General features: G+C 37.1%; 1 protein-coding gene across 1 annotated transcript; it reads right to left on the reverse strand.

The window, feature by feature from the left end:
• Nucleotides 1-560: 560 nt before the first annotated feature.
• LOC102236328 (tyrosine-protein kinase SRK3-like) lies at nt 561-21,584 on the reverse strand. The gene is made up of 8 exons (XM_005801927.2): nt 20,835-21,584; nt 15,241-15,362; nt 14,173-14,339; nt 9,130-9,277; nt 7,596-7,754; nt 6,312-6,493; nt 5,016-5,172; nt 561-1,779 (listed from the first exon to the last, which is right to left on the reverse strand). Exons 1-8 carry the CDS (start codon nt 21,206-21,208, stop codon nt 1,580-1,582), a joined length of 1,509 nt encoding a protein of 502 aa, XP_005801984.1. The 5' UTR covers nt 21,209-21,584; the 3' UTR covers nt 561-1,579.
• Nucleotides 21,585-22,058: the final 474 nt, after the last annotated feature.

A 22,058-nucleotide genomic window follows, 5' to 3' on the forward strand; every position in this document is an offset into this window, starting at 1 on the left:
GAGAAGTGCACAAACAAAAATACAAAAATAGATCTTCTTACAGTCTGTCCTGAGAGCAGCACTGGAGCACAAGTCATTTCTCTGAACAATAAATATTTCAGCCCATGTCAGAGAATCAGTTTGGGTCTAAATGCAGCAGGCTACACTAACTGTGCTAAGGACTACATGTACCAAACCACACAGCAAGCTGGCATGCTCCCTAGCTTCAAAACAATAACTCAGTAACAGTAAACATTAAGTGCATGATAAATAAGAACCCTGGTCCCACCTGGAGGATTCAGCCGCAGGATTTCAGCCTGTTACTGCAGAAAAACTGGAGATTTTAGATTTTAGCGCTGCAAACAGAGCTGTAAGCCAACAAGCAGAAATTCAAGCTAAACCTCAAACCGTAGCTGCGTTTCCATTCACTGCATAAACGCACAATTTTATATTTCTAAAATTAACTCGCTTAATAGAAACATGCCATGAAGCGATAAAAGGTTTTGTTGCTAGGATGAGGTGATTTTTTCAGCTGTATTTAAATTTGTTTATTTCACAAAACTGCAATGGAAACAATTTTTTCGCATCACGAGTCACATGATCAACAACCAGATGTTACCACTGACAGAAACCATGAAGAAGACAAACAGGAAGTAGACGGAGCAGCACGTCTTTAAATGAATTATCAAGTGAACAAACTTATTCACATGTGATTTTAATTCTGATTTCATTTAATGAAAACACCACAGTTGTGTTTTTTTTCAGCATTATTGATTACTGACAAAGTTTTGTGCATATTTTTAATGGAAACGCAGCTACTGAGCTCCTCCACGTGCGCTATAGGACTTAGCATTGGAGCTAAGTTAGGGGCTATCTGGGAGGCTAACTACGGCTACGTTCCTTAGGCTGCTAGCCAAGCTAAGCTAAACAAAAATAAATGCACATTTAAATTTAAGATGCGCTGTCGCTGATCTTTAAACCAAACTCTTAGCAGAGGAAGACTTGTTATTTTCCGTACATTTTATTCCTGATCTCTTTAATGTAAAGGAGACGCAGGTTTCAGTGATCGTTACGTCTGGATGCGGTTTGATGAAAACAAACAGTCATTTAACAGCAAACCAAACCTTTTCTTCAAGATATTTAGCTCAAAAGCAGAAAGAGTCAAGCTAAGAAACTAATTAATTTCCCTTTCTCTAGTCTAATGTGGCTAAAAATTCAGCTTTCGTTTAATTATTGCACAAAATCTCCATTTTCACGACTTGTTTTGCATCGGAAACAGAAGTGAAACCGTAACATTCCCCCTTCAGGCTCAGGACGTCCAGCATGGCACATACCGACGATTTCCATTATTACAGCCTCTAAAACACAAGAGTGGAGTTTAAAAACAGTCTGAGGAGTTTCTCTGGTGTATTTACAGACTCCGCTCTCTAAAATACCGCTGGGTTTCTGTGCAGTTTGTCCTCCATGTTGGTTTGGGTCGCTGCGCTGCTTCATTTTCCCAAACAGAAACACGGAGAGGAACGGTCCTCATCGCTCTGCCTCGCCACTTCCTGCCGTTTGTGCAGGTTCCCAGCCAGCAGAGGAAGACCGACGTTCGCCTCTAAACCTCCACGGTTTTGTAATAAATGCGTTGATAAATGGCGTCCAGCTGGTTCTGCAGGGCGTGGAACGACGGCCTTTGGGTCGGGTCGGTGTGCCAGCAGTCCTTCATGATCCGGTAAATATTGGGAGGGCAGCGGTCGGGACAGCCCAGCCGATGCCCCGATTTCAAAATGTCCATCACCTCCTTATTGCTTTTTCCTAAACAAAGCGAGACATGAAGCGATAACAGATGAGGTTGAAATACATAAACACAGCCATGTCTGGAATAGAAAACATTAAATAACCCAAATTAAAATAAAGTGTTTTGGTAAAAAAGCTTCAAAAATTACATCATCAGACAGATCGAAATATAAAGTTAATTGGAGATTTGGTATTTTAAAGATCAAAAAATAAATAAATCAAAATAAATCAAAGAATTACAAACTGTTGAAATTTTTCTAAATCAATTTCTTTGCATATAAAACGCGTAGAGAGGAGCTCACTAGCCGTGTTTCCATTACAAATGTGTTCACACCTTTGTTGATATTCTACTAATGCTGAAAAAACAAACTTTGTTTTGTTTAATTGTTTCCATTAAATAAGAAACGTGATTGAAAATTACATGTGAATAAGTTTGTTCAGGCGATATGTTATTAAAAACCACTTCCTGTTCATCTTCTTTGTCGTTTCCTCCAGTAGTAACATCCTGTCATCGATCAGGAGCAAGAAAAATGTTTCCATCACAGTTTTATGAAATAAACTCATTTTGATACAACAACAAAAAAAAAAATTCTAGTAGCAAACGAGTTTTTTTTATTGCCGTGTTTCTATTAGGTGAATTTATTTTCTAAAAGTCAAATTGCTCATTTCTGTGGAAACGCAACTCGTGTCTGGTGAACTTTTGGTTTTGTTCTTCATTCAGTGAACAGAGTATTCAGAAATTTAACTCAAAGAGGAGCAATACTATAATAAAGTTATTTAAATTAAAGTACATTCTTTCCAAAAAGTGAGTCAACTACCCAACCCTCGGGAAAAATGAAATTAACATTTTTGCTAGAAGTTGTTTTGTTTTCGGTCAGCAACACAAAGACACCAAACTAGTTCTTAAATGAGTAACAACAGAAGAACTAGTCCATCCATTTACACTGAGCTATTTTACCAACTACAGGTGACTTATCATGCTTCCATTAACAGGTTGGGTTAGATCTACTGTAAAAACAAATCATGTTCTTTATCATTTTATTTTGCACAAAATCATTCAGTCTGCTCATTTCTGCCTGTTTTAGGGTTTCTGTCACTTTAAACCAGACAAACTGCTGCTGCTGGCCACGCCCCCAACTCAACGTTTGCACTCATGTACAACCATACAGGTTTGAAAAGCAGAACTGGAGTCTCCTGCACAACCAACAAGAATGAAGCAAGTGATTTCTGGATGGCAAATCAACAACTACACTGCAAAAACACAAAAACTTACCAAGTACTTTGGTCTAGTTTCTTAGTATATTTGAAATAAAACAAAACTAACTTACAGGCAACTTTTCAGCAAGAAACAGAAACTTATTTTTAGTTAATAATGTTAGAATATTGATGAAAAAACACTAGTTATAAGTTGCATTTATAACTAGTAAAAAACTAAGTAAAGAAACTAAATATTTTGTTTAGATATTAAAGCTAAACAAGTTTGAGATGTTTGAATATCTCAAATGATCTTTTTAACAATTTATAAATCTCTGATTTAAAGATCCTACTGAACTATATGACGAAACAGCTTGCCATACTTCTCCTCACAGGGTATTTTTAAAATAACAACGCTAATCAAGGTGCATTGATTATCATTATAATTCATTTTTATCTGGTCTGTGGGAACAAAGACTTTCAGGTTTTAGTTTCCGCTGTTCGCTGTGCTGAGCTTTTCTAATGTAAATACGGCGGTTTAAAGGTCGATCAGAGCATTTGAGCCGCTACATCATTCTGTGGACTGCAGCTGGTTTGAATGTGATTTTATCTTTGCTTCCCTCTGGCTAACAGTTAGCTGAACTGCAGCAGAGGAGATGATTTCTGCTCACAAATCCCAGCAAATCTGCACATTTCAGGAAGTTTTATTATAAGATTATTATCAAAACTTTGTTTGTTTCCATAGTAACCTTGAACTGTCTCTCTATTTATTTATACTGTTTTTGCTCCAGTCAATCAAAGCACCAACTGTCGTTTTCTCCATTGGGCGACTAAAACTGGAAAACTGTCCTAAAAGTTCAGACCATTTCCTGCAAACAAGCTGCTCCATTAAATGTGTTTTGATACGACGTGTTGTTGTTTTTAGTTCTTCATCACCGCCTTCCCAACGAATGGAAAAAACAAAACCAGAAAAACAGGGAAGACAAACTAAAAAATGGAGTGAGCTGAATTTAATTAATTTTGACTGATTAGATTTTTTTTATCAGAGTTTAAGTTAAGTTAAAGTTAAGTTAAAAAATTAACTAAAATTTACTCTACATGCTTTCAGGTTTGACATATTCCTGCTGATAAGCTAATTATGTGACTCAGATGTTGAATCAGAGACAAATCTAAAAGCTGTGGGACTTTGATAAAGGAGGTCTGGAGTTTAACACAGAAAAGGTTCAGATCATGTGTCAGGATGGCCCAGTCAAAGCCCAGCCCTAAATCCAATAGAGAATATTTGGCAATCTGACTCATTTTATAAATATGCATATCAACAAACCCCCAAAAAAGCGTCCGCTGTCACTGCAGTGAAAGGTAAACAGTGAAACGCACTGCAAAAAATGAATGACGCAAACTCCAAAATATAAAAACACTAAAAAAAAATCAAATACGACCAAAAAAAGCAGCTACTACAGGAAATAAAAGCAAATAATAAAAACTGCAAGAAGTATAAAAAGCTACAGATTTGCTCCAGAATACGTTAGTCCTCCAGGCCACCAGGGGGAGTCGGCCACCAAATCATATGGCACCAGACTCAGTAAAGTCGGATTGTCACAATTTAACAGGATGTCCAGAAGAAAAGTGGATATAACGTTATAGAACAGCAGCATATTTAAGTAGCTAACATTATCTACTCCAGACTCCCCCTGGTGGTCAGGAGGACTTACGTTTTCTGGGGCGAGTTTGTATTTTGCTTCTGCTGTTGCAGCATTTTTTGTTTTAAAGTATTGACTCAAAGGGGCTAAATACAAACACACACTATAAATCACATCTTTAAATGGAAAAGAAAATTCAGAATCATGATTAATTTCCTTTTAAGCTTTATAATTATGCATTACTTTGTCTATCACTTAAAATACCAATGAAATCCACGGAGGTTTGTGGTCCAACAGAGCAAAACGTTTCTAGGGTATGAATACTCCTGCAGGGCATCGCAACACTTTCACTGTTCCTTCGTTTGAAGATCAAACTGGTTTGTTCACAAATGAACCAAAGGCAGGAAATGGCTACTGTACCTTCGTACGGCATTTTCCCGCGTGACATCATCTCATACAGAAGCACGCCAAACGACCAGACGTCTGATTTGACAGAGAAGCGTTGGTGCAGCGCCGCCTCAGGCGCTGTCCACCGTACCGGGATCTTTGTGTTTCTGCTGGCAGTGTACACGCTGTCCTGCAGCAAACGTTACAGTTACATCAGAATCATTAGTTAGTTAAACTAACTAACTAACTAACTAACTAACTAACTAACTAACTAACTAACTAACTAACTAACTAACTAACTAACTAACTAACTAACTAACTAACTGTTATGGTTCAAGCAGCTCTGAACATCTGGCTTTCAGTCTAGATTTTTTTTAAATCAGTGGAAGTTAGGAAGTCGCCTGTTTTGCAGTTTTCTAGAAGTTTGTTCCACATTTGTGGTGCATAAAAGCTAAAAGCTGCTTCTCCATGTTTGGTTCTGGTTGATTTTTTTTTTAGTCAGACCTTTGAAGACACTGTTGCAGTAATCAATGCAACTAAAAACAAGTTTCCCTAGATCTTGTTGCACTGCAAAAACACAAAATCTTACTAAGAGGTTTTGGTCTAGATTTTAGAACAAATATCCTAGAACACTTGAAATAAGACAAAACTAACTCATAAGTAACTTTTCAGCAAGATAGGAGTCATTTTAAGTTATTAATGAAAAAGGATTATTTCCATCAGCAGATTATTTTACTTATTCCAGGGGAAAATGTCTTGTTATTAGTGAAATAATCTGCCAGATGAAACAGTTGACTGAATATCTGCTTTTTCATTAGTATTAAGGGATTTTTTAAAACTTAAATTAAGCTCCAATATCTTGTTGAAAAGCTACTTGTAAGTTAGTTTTGCCTTATTTACAGTGTACGAAGATATTTACACTAAAAACTAGACCTAAAATATTTGGTAAGATTCATGAAGCTAGCTGACCGAATGTGCTGGAGCTCTCTTTGGGTTGCTAGGTAACGGGCAGAGTTCCGCTCGGGTTGCTAGGTAACGGACGGAGTTCTGCTCGGGTTGCTAGGTAACGGGGTATTGCCTGCTGATTTGTGACATCACATTCTGGAGCTTTTAGAAAAAACTTCATTTTCCAGATTTATCTCTTACATTAATTTATCTCAAAAAACAGATTTTTTTTTTTTGCACTTGTTCTGTTTTCAGAAGCAGCAGAAACCAGAATGGAAACACAAAAATGTCCAAAATGTGAATTTTTCATGATTTCTCCCCTTTAAGTGTTGAAGTGAAATATTCAATCCAGACTCTGTTTGAATCAGATAAAACCCGATTCACCTTAATTATCCGAGCCAGTCCAAAGTCCGCCACCTTGCAGATCAGGTCGTCTCCCACCAGGATGTTTCTGGCGGCCAGGTCTCTGTGGACGATGTGTCTGTCCTCCAGGTAGCCCATACCGTCTGCGATCTGGCCGCTCATGTAGATGAGATGAGCCGTTTTCAGCAGCTTTCCTTCTTCAGCTGCAAACACAGTTTCACAATCAGACCAAACGGAAACCGCTGCCGACGCTGGAGCAAATTCAGTTCCTACAGATGGTTTTATGTGAACCTAGACAGTTTTTAAGATCATTTTTGCCAATGTTAGTGTAAAATGTTTATTTCTTTCCATGTTCTGGTGCAGAATATGGTTTTCTAGCATGATTAGCTGGTTAGTCAGTTAGACACTGCTAACTAACAAGTTAGCGGCGCTACCCTAAAGCGCTAATCATAAATGTTTTCTGAACAAATTGTTGAAAATGAGAATGTGTTCTCAATCAACTTACCTGGTTAAATAAAGGTTAAATTAAAATAAACATCAGTTCCTCTACTACTAAAGCTTTACACCAGCCCTGTATTTAGTGGAAGCTAATGCTAAAGCTTTACACCAGCCCTGTATTTAGTGGAAGCTAATGCTAAAGCGCTAAATTCCACCATGTTGGAAACCATGTTCCATAAAGCCCTTTGGTGTTGAATTTATTTTGATATATTGTTTTGTTTTTTGTCGGTTTTATTTTGTTCCTGCATGTTTCTTGTTTGAAGTAAAGCTGCTACATAAACAATTTTCACCCACTTCAAAATAAAAGCATGAATATAACAGCTAACTACTTTGAGAACCAATAGCAACAGAAAGTTTACAAAACATCCAAGTAAATTATCGCTTTAGGATTTATCCAGAAAAATTAAAACATGGGAAGCTAAGTGCGCTAACGTTTTCAAAGTTAGCTAAAGCGCTAACTGAAAATTTAGCCCAACCAAAAGCAACATAGAAATATAAATGTTCAGGTTCATGGTTGTAACCTGGTGTTCAAAGTGAGGCCCGGGGGCCATTTGTGGACCTTGGACTGAATTTTGCGGTCCCCGACTTCAATTCAAGACTGATACAAATTTGATCCGCATGGAGACTTTAATTTGTAATCAGGGTGAAATTATTACCAACATAATTTTTTGAAATAGAAAATGGTGATTACAACACAAAATATTCATAAAAACAAAAGAACTACTTTAACTATTTTATTTTACTTTAGTTGTTTTTTGAGAACTTGTGACATAAAGTTTGTGCACCCTGGCATACAGGTGTACTTACAGTCCAGGTAGGACTTGAGGCTTCCTTTGCTCATGAGTTCGGTGACGATGTAGACGGGTTCCCCTCTGGAGCACATGGCCAGCAGCTGGATCAGCTTCGGGTGGTGGAGGCTCTTCAGCGCCTGGACCTCCTTCACAAACTCGTCCTGCTTCGTGTCCTCTGAGAAAAACAAGACCAACAATCAAAGCTGCGCTTGGCCTTTTACTGATTTATTTCAATGAATGTTCTTATATTTTGCTATTCATGTTCCATCGTAATGTTGCACGTTGTGCAGAACAGCATCGAAACATTCATGAAACACTATGAGAAACTACGGCAGCTTTTCTGGAAGAAAGAAAACAGGAGGAGCACATTTCCGGAAAAAAAACAAAACTCAGAAATCCTCTAAAAATAAAACTTTTTTTAAAAGACTGAGTTTTAAAAGTGAAACCTTTTTGACTTTTGAAAATCAGAAATGTTTATGTTGTTTTTCAATAAGATTTCTGAGATTAATGTAAAAATCTCTGAGTTTTTTCAAGCAAATTTTCAACTTTTCAGACTCAGAAATGTTATTTATTTTCACAAAGATTTCTCAGATTAATTCAAAAGAATTCTAGTAAATTTGTGACTTTCCAAATTCAGATATATTTTAGCAACATTTTTCAAGATTAATCTAAAAAGGTTTTTTCTAGGAAATTTTCAGCTTTCCAAAGTTTTTCCTCAAAAGATTTCACTCATTTTTACTGGTAACATGTTAGAAATGTCCTGTAAAAAGTGAATCTGCTGCCAGTGGAGCTGGAACGTTTTTAAAGTCAATATTAAGAAATTACTGACTTAAAATGAGCTTCTATTTCTCACTGAAAAGTTCATTTTAAGTTTGTTTTTCTTCTTTCAAGTCTAAAATATTTCACTAGAAACTAGACCAAAAATACTTGCTGGCCGCCAGAGGGCGCTGTGGGGCAGATGGAGGGAAGATGATTGAAAAAAAAAAATCCCAGGCTTAAATTTTCATAATCAGAATTTTTGTTTTCTGTTCTTTAATAATTTTTAATATCAAATATAAGTTAAAATAATTGTTTTAAATGTTATTTCATGATTTAATTCATAAAGATGCTTTTCTCCTCAAGCCAGCAGGAAATGGAAAATAAAAATGCCAAATAAACTCTGCTGCAAAAACCAGAACGAACTACGGAAATAAAATTCTAAAACTTATTTTTTATGCTTTACACCATTAAAACACAATATACCAATAAACTCATCACTTCTGCATTTCTAACTAATGATTCACTGGGAATCAGTTTGTCTGATGCCATATTTACCACCGATCAGCTTTTTACAGGACATTAAATCCAGCAGCAGCTTCATTAAGATGTAAAATATTAACTTCTCATGAAAGTAATTCTGAACGACTTTATGTAGAGATTTTATTCTGGTCAAACAGCAGAGAATAATTTCAACTAAACTTAAGGAAAAAACAATCAAAGCTGTTATCAGATGCTGGTTTTGCCTCAGTTGAAGCCATTTTGGAAAAAGTGAAATCAAAGTCTTCCTGTACCTTGTTTCAGCATCTTTATGGCCACTTTCCGGTTCTCTTTGGTCCAAATGGCTTCCCATACTTGTCCAAAGTTTCCTTCTCCCAGTTTGCGGTGGAGCTGGAACTCTTCCCGCGGTCTCTCCCAAGGCTCCATGTCGAAGAGTTCCCGCTGCGCCAAAACACAAACAAAACGTTTCAAACATTCATCGCAGTTTGTTACAGGAGCAGAACGTCTGCGCGTCGTCCTCAGATTAATCATTAATCATTTTTCAGATTAATCTGAGAAACTTTCCAAGAAAACGTTGAAACTCCAAAATTCAAAAGTGGAAAATTTCCAAGAATTTAAAATGTTTTACTTTTGAAACTCAGGATAATTCTGGCTTTTCTAGAATTTTTTTTAGATTAATCTTAAATTTTGACGTTTTTCTTGGAAATTTTCAAATAATTTGCTACTTGTGTTAGCTCCTCCAAATTTCTGTCTCAGCACGGTGTCTCTTTTTAAGAGTATTTCTGAACTTTATTTTGAAGTTTCGATGTAGAAAACGATACTTCCTGTTAGCCCTTTGGTTGTTTTTAGCTGAATCTGCTGTTTTCTTTCAGAAACAGACAAAAACCACCAGTCTGTATGTTTTACTCATTTTAAATAAAAGTCTGTTTTCTTTTAATGATCAAAGATGCAAATATTCTGAACCGTTTTTAAATTAACTCACATTCCTTTTTTACCAGAGTACGTTTTTTAAAATAACTGGACAGTATTTATGTTGAAGTTTTGTAGTTACTGCCCAGTTTTTTATTCTATATTCAGTTTTTACATATTTTATGTTCTGTTATGAATTTGCTTTTCATTTTCCCCATTGTGTGACAATAAAGGAATTTCTTTTCTGTAAATAACGCTGCTGGAAAGTATGGCTGACGTATGGAGCTCCAAAAAGGACAGAATTTTTTTTTTTTCACTTTTCCACATATTAATAACTCCTAGAGGTCATTACAAACTTAGCCTTTTAATAAAACCTGGATATTGGATCAAAACCTCTTACTGGATTATTTGTGTGTCTCACCAAATTATTTGCAGAAAAATCAAATATTTGCAGATTTGTTTTTGTAAAGCATATCTAAAATGTTCTCAGGAAATTGCAGATTGTGCTAGCCATGCTACTAAAATGGCTTCCACTCTGCATATTAATGAATATTGAGATATATTTGGTATCTGAGCTTTTAGGCAGTAATAAACGTTTTTCCAGACGGTTTTAAATATTTGTGGGTTTTAGTCACAGACAGTTGAGGTCACTGAGGGTTTTGCTTTTTACTGTTGCTGACAAAAATTTTCTGATAATCCATCAATGTGTTTAAGATATTAATGGGGAGAATGAACCAAAATAAACATTAATCAGGCATCAATGAGAAACAAACATTTATTGTAGTTAAAAATCTGATGCTACTAAATTAAATTATTCAACAAATGATTAAAGAAAACTGTTTAATAAATCATTTTCTGTGATTATAAATAAAACAAAGGATACTGATTTCATATTATGAAAAATTAAAGTTAAAAACAAATCAAAAATAAATTTATACTGAAATTAAGAACATTTATTTTCACATTCTTACATTTCAGTCACAATTCCATGAATGCTTCGATAAATTCACTTTAAAAGAACAAAATTATCAACAGAAATGAAACAAGAATCAACCTGTTAAAGTTCAGTTAAACGGCAAAACTTTAACCTTGATTTTATGATTAAAGACAAATAATAAACTTAGATTATTTAAGTGCAACAGAGCATTAATTAGGAAGGAAATAATCACAAAGTGGAGGGAAAAATCAGAAAATATTCCTCTGAAAATGACGCTACATAACTGTGTGACTAATCTTAGAAACATGTTTGCTACAATAAAATCAGTAAAATAAGTTCAGTGACCCGTTTACTGCTGAAGAACAGTTTATCTAAAACTCAGTCATGAATATTATTTTATTAAATTGCTGTCAAGTCTGTATGAAAAAGATTTTATTATGACGTAATTTGAAGAAATGTGAGATTTTTTCCAATTTCTCACGTTTAATAACTCAGTTTATCTTTGTATGAAATTAAGATGGGAGGACCTGAAACATTTAAACAAAAAAAAGAAATTTACTAAAGTTAAAAACAAAACATTTTGCCACTTTTGGCTTGTTAACTGGATGAATATTAAAGAAATAAAACATTCAGTATTCAGTCTTATACAACATTATTAAAATTAAATTAATCAAAAGCAAATCATATTGCGAACCAGGTTCTTTACATATATGATCACGTTATTTGAAAATAGAAAATGAAAAAACGAAAATGAATATTTGAAAAAGTAAAAGTTGAAATGAACAAGATTTTATGTCCAAAAGTCCTGGAGTTCTGCCGTGGTTGCTAGGCAACGGTCAGAGTTCTGCCGTGGTTGCTAGGCAACGGTCAGAGTTTTGCCGTGGTTGCTAGGTAACGGTCAGAGTTCCGCCCTGGTTGCTAGGTAACAGTCAGAGTTCCGCCGTGGTTGCTAGGTAACGGTCAGAGTTCCTCTGAGATCGCTACATTTTCCAGACACTAAAAAACATGAAGTTACTGTCAAAAAACGGCTGAATGTTTTTTCCAGCTCTTGGTTTTTGGTTTTTAGAGGCAGCAGAAACCTGAATGGAAGTTTAAAAACGTGCAAAGTGTGAATCTCCATGATAGGTCTCCTTTAAAGAAGCAATTTGAAAATAAAACAATATTCTGGCGTGTAGCAAACTAATTATTTTTCTCTGGTTATTTGGTGACAGACAGTGAGGAATGACTTCCAGCATTAAATTATGAAATATTTCCGACGTTGTGCTTTGGTTTGAGCTACAGGAAGCAGGAACGCTGCGGGCGCTGACGGCGTTCCCTGCATGTGCCGGGTCAACATTCCCAGTCTGGGAAAAGCAGACAAACCGGCTCGGCGCTCTCAGCCGTCATGCAGCAAAGCATGAAGGACGGCCGAGTCGCTCTGCCACTCCTCACACCTAATAAAAATGTTTTCCTCTGTCTGCGCTTCCACGTTCACATTTAAAGACGTTTCTGCTTCGTGTCGCCGCCTCAGACTCACAGCTTCCGCTGGAAGGGAAGAGAGAAGAGGAGGAATCACCGACTGACCTTCACTCTGCACATTTTTATTCATCCTCTGTGTTTTAAGTTAAATAACTGTGTTGGAGTTTTCTGTTTTTCAGCAGATATGGAGGAAATCTGAGCGGTTGGCTCCAGAATTGATGAGGCGTGGAAACGGAAAGCTGCTTGGTGGGAGTTAAAAATAGCTGCGTAATCACAGAGCCGACACTTAAACCGTCCCGCTTTTTTAAATCTACTGATCCCAACGCAGCGTTTCTAACCAGAAAGCAAAGAAAACCTAAATACACCGTGGGACGCAGAGGAGTTCAGGGTTGAGTCAAGGTGAAAAGAGACAGTCCCACAGCATAACTCCTCCAGCTCCATGCCTCGGAGTTCATACTAGGGTTTTTTTCTTCTTCATGGACCAAACAAAACATACATGACAGAAATTATTAATCACAGATTTTTTTTAAATTAACATTTATTTTTTTTAGTGATTTTCATTTTATAATCACACATAAAACACAAACAGAAACAAAATGTCTGATGCAGAACCGCCCCCCAGAACCGATTCATGAAATAACTGTCAACTACTTTACTATTTCAATCATCTTTAATTGGATTATATTTACTCTAAAATATGTCATTTTCTGAATAAACAACTTTCATAGCAGTAATTGTGGAAAAACTGCACAAAAAATATATAAATGATTATTTTTGTCAACCTCCTGCCAGCTTCCTGTTAGCCGACAATGACTAGCATTGGCTCTGTTGTCAACATAACGCGCTAAACCTTAAATGTACGCCTGATATATAAAAACAAAACAAAAAGGGACGCTGTGCTTTTCTACTAATAATTTCTGTTTAAATTGGTTTTAAATGTTTTTGTAAAATTACAGGGGAGAGGTCAGTAGGTCAGTTATGCTAGCTTGACTATGAGAACCTTAACATGAAGATGTGCTGCAGAATTTGATGTTTTGGTTCAGTGAATATAAAAAAGGCAATCTAACCACCAACTCTGACAGATCGTCAGTAGAGCAGGTGTTTAAATTAGCTAATCAATCACAGCTGTGTTAGCTTAGCTAGTAGCAGCGGTAGCTAATCTACCACAGCGATCACTTATTAATAATCACAAAATAAACATCAAGCCTGGAAACATAAAACTGTAAAGGACTGAATGTTATGTTTGTGTGTGAAATGTTGGAGTGTTTTTTAGTGTTGACACACTTGTGGAGCTGTTGTCAGTCGGTTGTTATGGCGACGAGTCTGCATGTAGCGTAGCCGACACAGAGAGCGAGAAATGAGTGGCTTTGAGTCGTTCTTTAACGGGTTTTTCTGTGTTATTTTTTCCTTCGCTGCACTGAGTTAATAAAAGCTTCAGCTCCAGGTTTTGTTTAGTTGACGGGTTGGTTCTACTGCAGCAGCGCCGCTAAAACTATCATCCCTTTACCCTCCAGCTTTGTGTGCATGTTGATATAAATAATAACATGCAACATGTCTGTAAGAGTTGTGGACGAACAGAGAGCGCCTAATCAGTTACTGATCATATTTGCAGGAAATGCTGAGCAGTAAAAAATTTTCTGCCATCGTTTTGGCGCCCGCTCTAGCGCGGCACCCGTATGCGTCATATGTGGTGCAATTATCTGTGACATCCATCACTTAGTGGATTTGAAGCCGTCTTAAATTTTTCCACTTGCCAATAATCTGATGAACAATTTTCTTGGAAATGAGATTATAATCCTTCCCAGATTGATAACAGCCTTCATGTCTTTCTACCTGAAATATTAAACTTTCTCACCTTCCAGACAAACAAAACTGATTAACGAGATTTTTAAATGATAAACTGTAGAACAGAAACATGTGAATTTCAGTTTCTTTGTTTTTTAAACAGCCTGGGTCACCCTGATCAAACAAAACAAATCCTGTGTATGAGACAAGGGTTAGCCAGAGGAGTAAACCGTAAACAGTATCCTACCTGCTGGGCGCACGGCTCCACCAGGCTCACCCCGAGGCTCCGCGGGTTCTTCTGGTAGTAGGAGATCAACTCGCCCAGCGTGGCGAACGACAGCTTATCTGAGACGAAGTACGCTCCGATCACCGAGCGCTGCACCCGGAAGTGGAAAACCTTCCCCTCGCTCCGCGCTGCAAGACAGCAGCAGGGTCAAAGGTCACAGTTAGGAAGCTCACATGGACAAAGGTCAGTAAACCAGGCAAACAGACGCGTCTTTAAACGTCTTCAGTCGAGATCGACGCTTAAAGAACGGCGTAACAGAGCGACAAAACAGGAGTAAATTTCTGTCAAAATAAAACTCTGAACTTTTAGATCAATGAATTTTTTTTTAGAAAAACAAGAATATTTCTGAGTTTGAAAAATTTAACATTTGCTAAAAAAACTCAAATTCTGAGATTAATCTTAGAAATGTTCTAAAAAAATGTCTGAAAGATTTAAAATTGTCAAGAAACAATTGTGAAGTTTTTAGATTAATCTCAGGAATTTTCAAATTCAAAAATACTTTAATTTTTGAATAAAGTATTTATTACTTTGTTCAGAAATAAAGTATTAAGGGAAATTAAAAATCTTTACATTTTGAAACTAAGAAATCTGTAAGTTTATCCTATAAAATTTCTTTATATTTCATAAAGATGAATGTAAATTCCTGCCAAGTATTTAAAAATCAAATATTCATAATAAAACACAGTAAAAGTAATAATGTTAGAAGTATAACAAAAAATTAAAAAAACCCCGAAATGAAGTAAATACAAATAAATTGAAAGTATTTAATAAAATTATGTAAATTTAGTAAAATAAAACAATTTTTAAAAATAAACCATAAAAATAAATATTAAATAAAATAATATGAAACATTAAAAAATTATTCTAAAACCTAAAAGTTTAAGCTTTTATTGTGATGAATGTGACTCAGCAACAAAAAGTATCAATAATTTCTAACCTGTAACTTGAAATTGAAGGAATTATGAAGATAAAATGTAAATCTGCTGACTAATCCTGGGAATGTGAGGAAATGCTGAGTCAGCCACTCACCAGACACCGTGTACTCATCGCTGTGACTCTCACTGATGCGAACCAGGAAGGCGCCATCTTTGTTTTGGGAAGCGAGCAGCAGTTTCTCTGCTTTCACGCGGTTTATGTTCCCGTAGTACCACCTGACAGGAAGTGGAGGGACAGGAAGAGGAGGAACAGGAAGTGGAGGGACAGGAAGTGGAAGGACAGGAAGTGGAGGGACAGGAAGTGGAAGGACAGGAAGTGGAGGGACAGGAAGTGGAAGGACAGGAAGTGGAGGGACAGGCGGTCAGTATGAAAGAAACAACAGGAATGTTTCCTTACAGGAACTAAAAACACGATAACCGATTTACTGGACGATAGATCGTCCCACAGGTTATTGTGATAAACGATAATATTGTAGTTTTGAGATTGTTTAATATATTGGTAATAACAGAATCAGCTGATCTTCGTACAAAACAAAGTTAGTTTCATCCAAAGAAAAAGACAAACAACATAAGACATGAGCAGACCTTTCATTGGAGGAGAATAAATATATTAATTACCACAAGAACACTTTTAGTAGTATTTTTAGTACATTTTAGTTTTACTTAAGTAATTTTATTTCTTGAGTAACTTCACTGAATAAAAGACAAACATGTTTTAACCAAAATATCAGAAACAGAAACACACCTGCAGTTTTTATTCGTGTTATACTGAAAGAAATAGATTTTTTTGTAATTTTATTCATAGAAATAATTTTCCTTTTGGTCCAAAAAAAAAATCCACATGATTTTGTATTTTTGGTCCAATTAATGTTGTAATTTTTAAATATTATAGGATTGATTTTTTAAAAATAAGTCACTCTGAATTTGTACTTTCTGTGTCATTTTGATGTTTAAATAATATTTTTATTGTTATGTGAAGCTTTTTGAAACATTTGCTTTAAAAAGTGCAATTAAAAAATGTTTTAGAATTATTATTACTAATATTATTAGTAGTAATAGTATTACTATATACCTTTTTACTCCTAATTGATTAATTTCTTTCAATGTCTACTTTTTACTTTTGAGTAAAAATAATTTAATACTCTTATTTCAGCACAATTGTTGGTACTCTAGTCGCCTTTCCAGACTTTTATCATCCAGTTTTAGGTAAAAAGAGAGAAAACATAAACCATGAAAATGGACGTCAATGAGTTGTTTTGATTTACAGTGCGGTTATTAATTGATTATTAATGGACAAGTTTAGCGGACAGAGTAAAAACTGAGTAACTGAGCTGCAAACAGAAACTTTTTAGTGAAATTGTGCTTTTCTGGGTTTCCTCCTCCAGAGTGTGGCAGTAACAAAACGCCGCAGCGGTGCGGCCGGGTCCGGTCTGTTTGCTCAGATTTCAGAAAGTGTGTTTACCTGGAGTTATCCGGGCGGGCGGCTCCGCTCCCTGTGGCGCTCAGGTTTCACAGAAACTAACAACACGAAGCGCAGATCTCAGGTGAAATACTGGGAATCTGACAGCGCTGTCAGAGACACGATGCTGGGAAACTTCAAACAGGAAACGTTTCCGGCGACGCAGCTGATTCCGAACGCACCGCGCGGTTCATCGACCGAAAATGAGCTCAGTGTCGAAATTTAAAGCACTAAGTCAGAAGAGAGGAACATCTGTGTTGGAGGTGGAGAAAAGAGAATTGGTGAACGGTAAAGGTGCGTTCACACCAGCCATGTTTAATCCACTTTAACCCGACTCCAATCCATTTGCCTAGAAAGTCCAGTTGGGTTGGGTTGGTGTGAACGCTAAGCTAACGCTGGTCCACCTCCAAACTTCGGTCTGGGTTCGGTTGAAGTGAACTCTGGTTCAGTTTGAATTCATATGTGAACGCCAAGTGGAACGGAATCTGCTCCAAACACAGGAAGTGGACTACAGCGCAGGGCATTCTGGGTAAATACAACTAAAACAACACCAACACAGTTCAGAGTCCAATCTGGTTCCCAAAGTTTTCACAGAATTCCCTCAGAAGGAGAGTTCACACAGGTTTGTTCTTTTTATATGCAATCAGACTTCTGTGTGAGAAGGTTTGACCCGAAAGTGACCCGGATGCACAGAGGAAGAACGTTGATGTCACTCTGTTTATGGCAACAACAATGGCCGCCGCCACCATTTATGGGTAGATTTTATACAGTAGTGTCACAGACACAAAAAACTCAGACATGATTTAAAAAGATTAACGACTGCTTTCAGGTTGTGCACAGAAAAGTTTTCAATAATAAACATTTCTCACAGAATATATAAATGCAGAGTGTCGATGTTTTCAGCTGTAGTAACTGGGTCTTTTCTGATTGGTGATCAGTGAAAAGGTCTGCTGATTGCTAACGGAGGATACGTAAACAAAGAAGTAACAACTCTGCCATCTTTGGTGCAAATCTGCTTTTAATTCATTTATTAATTAGTTATTGCTAAAAATGTATAATTAATATATATTAAATATTGTCAAAAACAGCAAATGTTTATAAAGAAAGACCCAACTCCTGTTCTTTTTTTCTGAAAATTGGATGGTTTATCATTAAACCCCTTTTTAGGTTTAGGATCGACAATGATTTGATCAATCGTTTTCAAAAAATAAATAATAAAATGAAATGAAATAAAAGAAAAGAAAAATAAAACTGACAGATTTATTGTTTAAATTAAAATTTAGCATCTTGGTTTATTGTTGTGCGGGTTAAACAAAACTATTTCTTTTTGTATTTTTAGTTGTTTTTTTTATTTCTGGTCCAGTGCCTGACGCAAACATCATGTTTTATGTTTTCCACAGTGGGAATGGTTGTGTTTGCTAACTGGTGCGTGTGTGTGTGTGTGTGTGTGTGTGTGTGTGTGTGTGTGTGTGTGTGTGTGTGCGTGTGTGTGTGTGTGTGTGGGTGTGTGTGTGTGTGTGTGTGTGTGTGTGTGTTGGGTATGCGGTGTGAACATAAGTCGGCCTTAAAAAGAGCGTTCTGCTGAAACATGATGACTCCATGCAGGCTGGATAAATAATGGAGGAGTTGCAGCTGCAGGGCGTTTCAGCCATGTTTTCTCTCATTTGCAGAAGAAGAAACGAGTCCTGCTCCACTGAAAGATGTTGCTGGTCACTGTGACCTCTGACCTTAAGGCTTCATATGTGGTGTGATAATAACATAATGGTATAAACAACTACAAAACATGAAAACATTTCATGTTTTATATAATCATCTCAGTCAAAACTAACTTAATGTTTGGTGACTTTTTGCCTTCTTTTTACTCTCACCTTAATTTCTCACAAAGGATTAATTATTATAAACCTTCCTAACGTTTAATTTTATATATCGTGTTCAGTTCAACTAAAAAACAAAAATCTCTGAGAAGAAAACATGGAAGAAAAAAAAACAAACTAACAATGCAATAGCCTGCTGGCAAATATGTAAACATCCATAAATGAATTTCTTGCTTGAGAGCCGTGTAGCTAGCCAGCTCTCTAGCTAGCTACACGGACAAATGTTGCGTTTTTTCCCCAATAGAACAAAATCTACTGGACTATCAGGAGGGAAACATCCAAACATACATTTTCCACCAACAGAAGATCGCTATTAATCTAGCAAGGTAGTCACAACGCTAGCTGAACAGGAAGATAGATAACGAGGCAGCTAAAAAGCTACCTACTTAGCTAGAAAGATAGCCGTTATCTAGATAGAAGCTAGCTAGATCTCTGGCAATCTATACAGATTTGTAGCTAGCGAGTTAGCTATATAGCTAGCGAGGCAGTGAGGCAGCTGTCTAGCTAGATATGTAGCTACAGCTATAGTATCTACTACCAGAGAGCTAGCTAGCTCTTTAACTGTAGACACTGTATTCATCCTGTGAGGAAAATTGTTTTTTACAGCCACAACAAAGCAAATAAATTCATGAATATGTACATATGACACGGAATATTTAGTCTCAATAGAAAATGACCTGAAGGGAGACAATAATTGGCATCAATCATTGTTTTCTGGCACTTTAGGGTGCAATCTGAGTCTAATGTGGACTAATATCGTCAGGCTGCTGTAATAAATGCAAGGTTTGGATCCTCCACTCATTCTCGCTCTGATTGTTGGAAATGTGTGCAGACGATCGGACCGTCCCACATGCTCACTACAGCGGCGGGAATGCAGGAGGCGCTGCCGTCTATTTTCTGATAAATGAAGACAAAAAGGCTGAAGGTTTGCAAAAACAGACGACAGTTTCCACTGAGGAACCCTGAATCCAATATGGCCGCTGCACAGATAAAAGAGGCTGGAGATGTTCACTTCCCTCCATAACATACAGAAGACGCATCATTATCACCTTGTGTTGCTAAAAGTAGTGAGTACTTTTTACTTTTAGTAAAGTATACAGTGTTACTTTACCTACTTTTGGTTTTTTGATGATAGTTTTACATTTTAACTTCCATAAATGTATTTGATTGCATGGAAAGTACTCCATAAAATCTGGATTCTGGTCTTACACTCATGTCGACGTGTTTTTATGCGTAAAATTGAAGATTTTAGACTAAAAATAATATAATTCTTCAGGGAAAATGTTTTTGTCAGTCTGTCGGGTTTATTAGTGCGTCTAACATTTAAATGCAGCTTTGAGTTTCTCACAGATTTTTATATTTGGGAATAAAGGAGTAAACTTCTGCCAAAAAACTCAGGAATTATTCATCTCAGACATGTTTAGAGAAAAAACAAGGACATTTCTGAGTTGCAAAGTCAAATATTTTTCACTTTTAGAACCTTTTCCAGGTTCCTTCTAGAAAATTTTTGAGTTTTCTTTCCCAGCAAATTTGCAAGTTTTAAAACTCAGAAATTTTCATGTTTTTTCTCAAGAATTTCTGAGCTTAAATAGAAGAAAAAAAAGAGTAAAAAGAAAATTCATGATTAATTTGGGAAATTCTTAAGAAAAAACTGGGAACCTCAGTCGAACATTTTCCGTTTTTTTTTTATAGCAAATTTACAACTTTTTAAACTCAGAAACTTTGAGATTCATAAAAATGTATTGAGAAAAAACTAAGAAATTTCAAAGTATTAAAAGTTGCAAATTTGCAAGACAAAATTCAACATTTTTATATGAATCCCAGAAATGTTGAAAAAAAATAATCAGAAGTTTCAGAGTTTGAAAAGTCGCAAATATTCTAGAAAAAACGGAGAAATATCCCAGTTTCTTTCTCAACATTTTCAGAATGATCTAAAAATTCTCCGTTTCTTATAGCAAATCTGAAACTTTTCAAACTATGAAATTTCAACGTTTTTTTGTCAAAAATTTATTAATGTCAAAATTTTTTCTAGCAAAATTGTAACTTCTCAACTTACAAATTTAAAACTTTTTTCTAGAAAATTTCTGAAATTAATCTCAAGACTTATTTTTATTTTTTTATAGAAATGTACTCCTCCTTTTGTTAGATTTTTTCTCTCTAATGACCCAGATGTTTTATGGAAAGCAGCCCGAACAGGTTCTGAACAGGTTCTGAACAGGTTCAGATCAGGTACCGATCAGGTTCTGAACAGGTTCAGATCAGGTCCAGATCAGGTTCTGAACAGGTTCAGATCAGGTCCAGATCAGGTTCTGAACAGGTTCAGATCAGGTCCAGATCAGGTTCGGTTGGACTCACTTGTGTTTGGCGAACTCGTCCTGCAGCAGAGCCACGTAGTTGGCCGGGATGAGCCCGGACTGCGGCGCTCCCGTCAGCTTCTTGGCCAGCACGTAGTCGCCCCGCTTCTCGATCACCGACAGCTTGTCTCCCTCCTTCACCGACAGCTCGTCGTCGCTCCGGGCCTGGAAGTCGTACAGCGCCGCGTACAGCTGCACCGGCCGCTTCTTGGGCGACGGGGCGCGGATGTTCCCCGATACGGTGCGGATCTCCTCCGACCGGGCCCCCGGGTTGGCGATGACCAGGTTCGGGACGGGCGGGTAGCGGGGAGCCGGCCAGAACCAGTTCCAGAGCCGGGAGAAGCAGGGGCAGCAGGCGCGGCAGCAGTTCTCCATCCCGGGTCATGAAGGAGCTCCGAACCGGGCCTGAGACACACAGTCAGCAGCCTCTCCGTCCGCCGGGAACGTAACAATGAATCCGCAGCGCGGGGCGGCCCGCCGAGCCGGACGAACCGGTTTCCTTTTCTGTTGAGATCATGGATCTTCGCTCCGCGCCTGCAGTGCGCACGGCGGCTGCGGGAATGCGGAAACCGGACTCTCCTGCATCCGAAGCGGCTCGGGTCGCTGCGGGGGCTCGGTGCCGGTACCGCATGGCTCCCGGAGGCTAATCCATTCAGCGCGGCTGAAGAGGCGCAGAGGTGACGCTGAAGGTGAGGCGGGACGGTGCGTAAAGAGGTTCGGGTTTGGCGCTCCGCACAACATCCGAGGAGGAGGAGGAGGAGGGAGGAAGGTGCAGCAAACAGGGCGGGAGGGGCAGAAACCGGCAAGTTTTCATCACTTCATCAAACAAAGGAGGGTTGAATTAATGACATCATCACGGATTCATGTGTCCATTTAACAGCAGATTTATTCCGTGAGCTGCTGGTTTAACTTGTATCTAAAACAAGAAGCAGCTGAAACATCTGAAGCTGCTTTAGACGATTCAACACCTTTTAGTGAGAAATTTATTTAACTACAGAAAAATATCTTACCAATGACAAATTAAATTAAATTCATATATCAGCGGGAATAAACTGATTTATTTAATACATCCTCTGGGTCCATATTGTTTCCAAAGAAATAACTCCACCATTTTCAAATATTTTAATATTGTGTAATGAATAATACGGTTTAATATAAAGTAAAATATTTGCTAAACATGTTAAAATATATATATATATATATATATATATATTTGAGGATTGAT

The sequence above is a fragment of the Xiphophorus maculatus genome, chromosome 1 (assembly GCF_002775205.1).
Source record: "Xiphophorus maculatus strain JP 163 A chromosome 1, X_maculatus-5.0-male, whole genome shotgun sequence".
NCBI classification, from domain to species: Eukaryota; Metazoa; Chordata; class Actinopteri; order Cyprinodontiformes; family Poeciliidae; genus Xiphophorus; species Xiphophorus maculatus.

Excerpts from the sequence above, each read along its gene's own strand:
- LOC102236328 (XM_005801927.2), bottom strand. The coding sequence starts at position 21,208 with ATGGAGAACTGCTGCCGCGCCTGCTGCCCCTGCTTCTCCCGGCTCTGG. Across the intron at positions 15,363-20,834 it reads GACGAGTTCGCCAAACACAA|GTGGTACTACGGGAACATAA; the intron begins GTGAGTCCAACC and ends ACTTCCTGTCAG. Across the intron at positions 5,173-6,311 it reads GACTGGCTCGGATAATTAAG|GACAGCGTGTACACTGCCAG; the intron begins GTGAATCGGGTT and ends CGTTTGCTGCAG.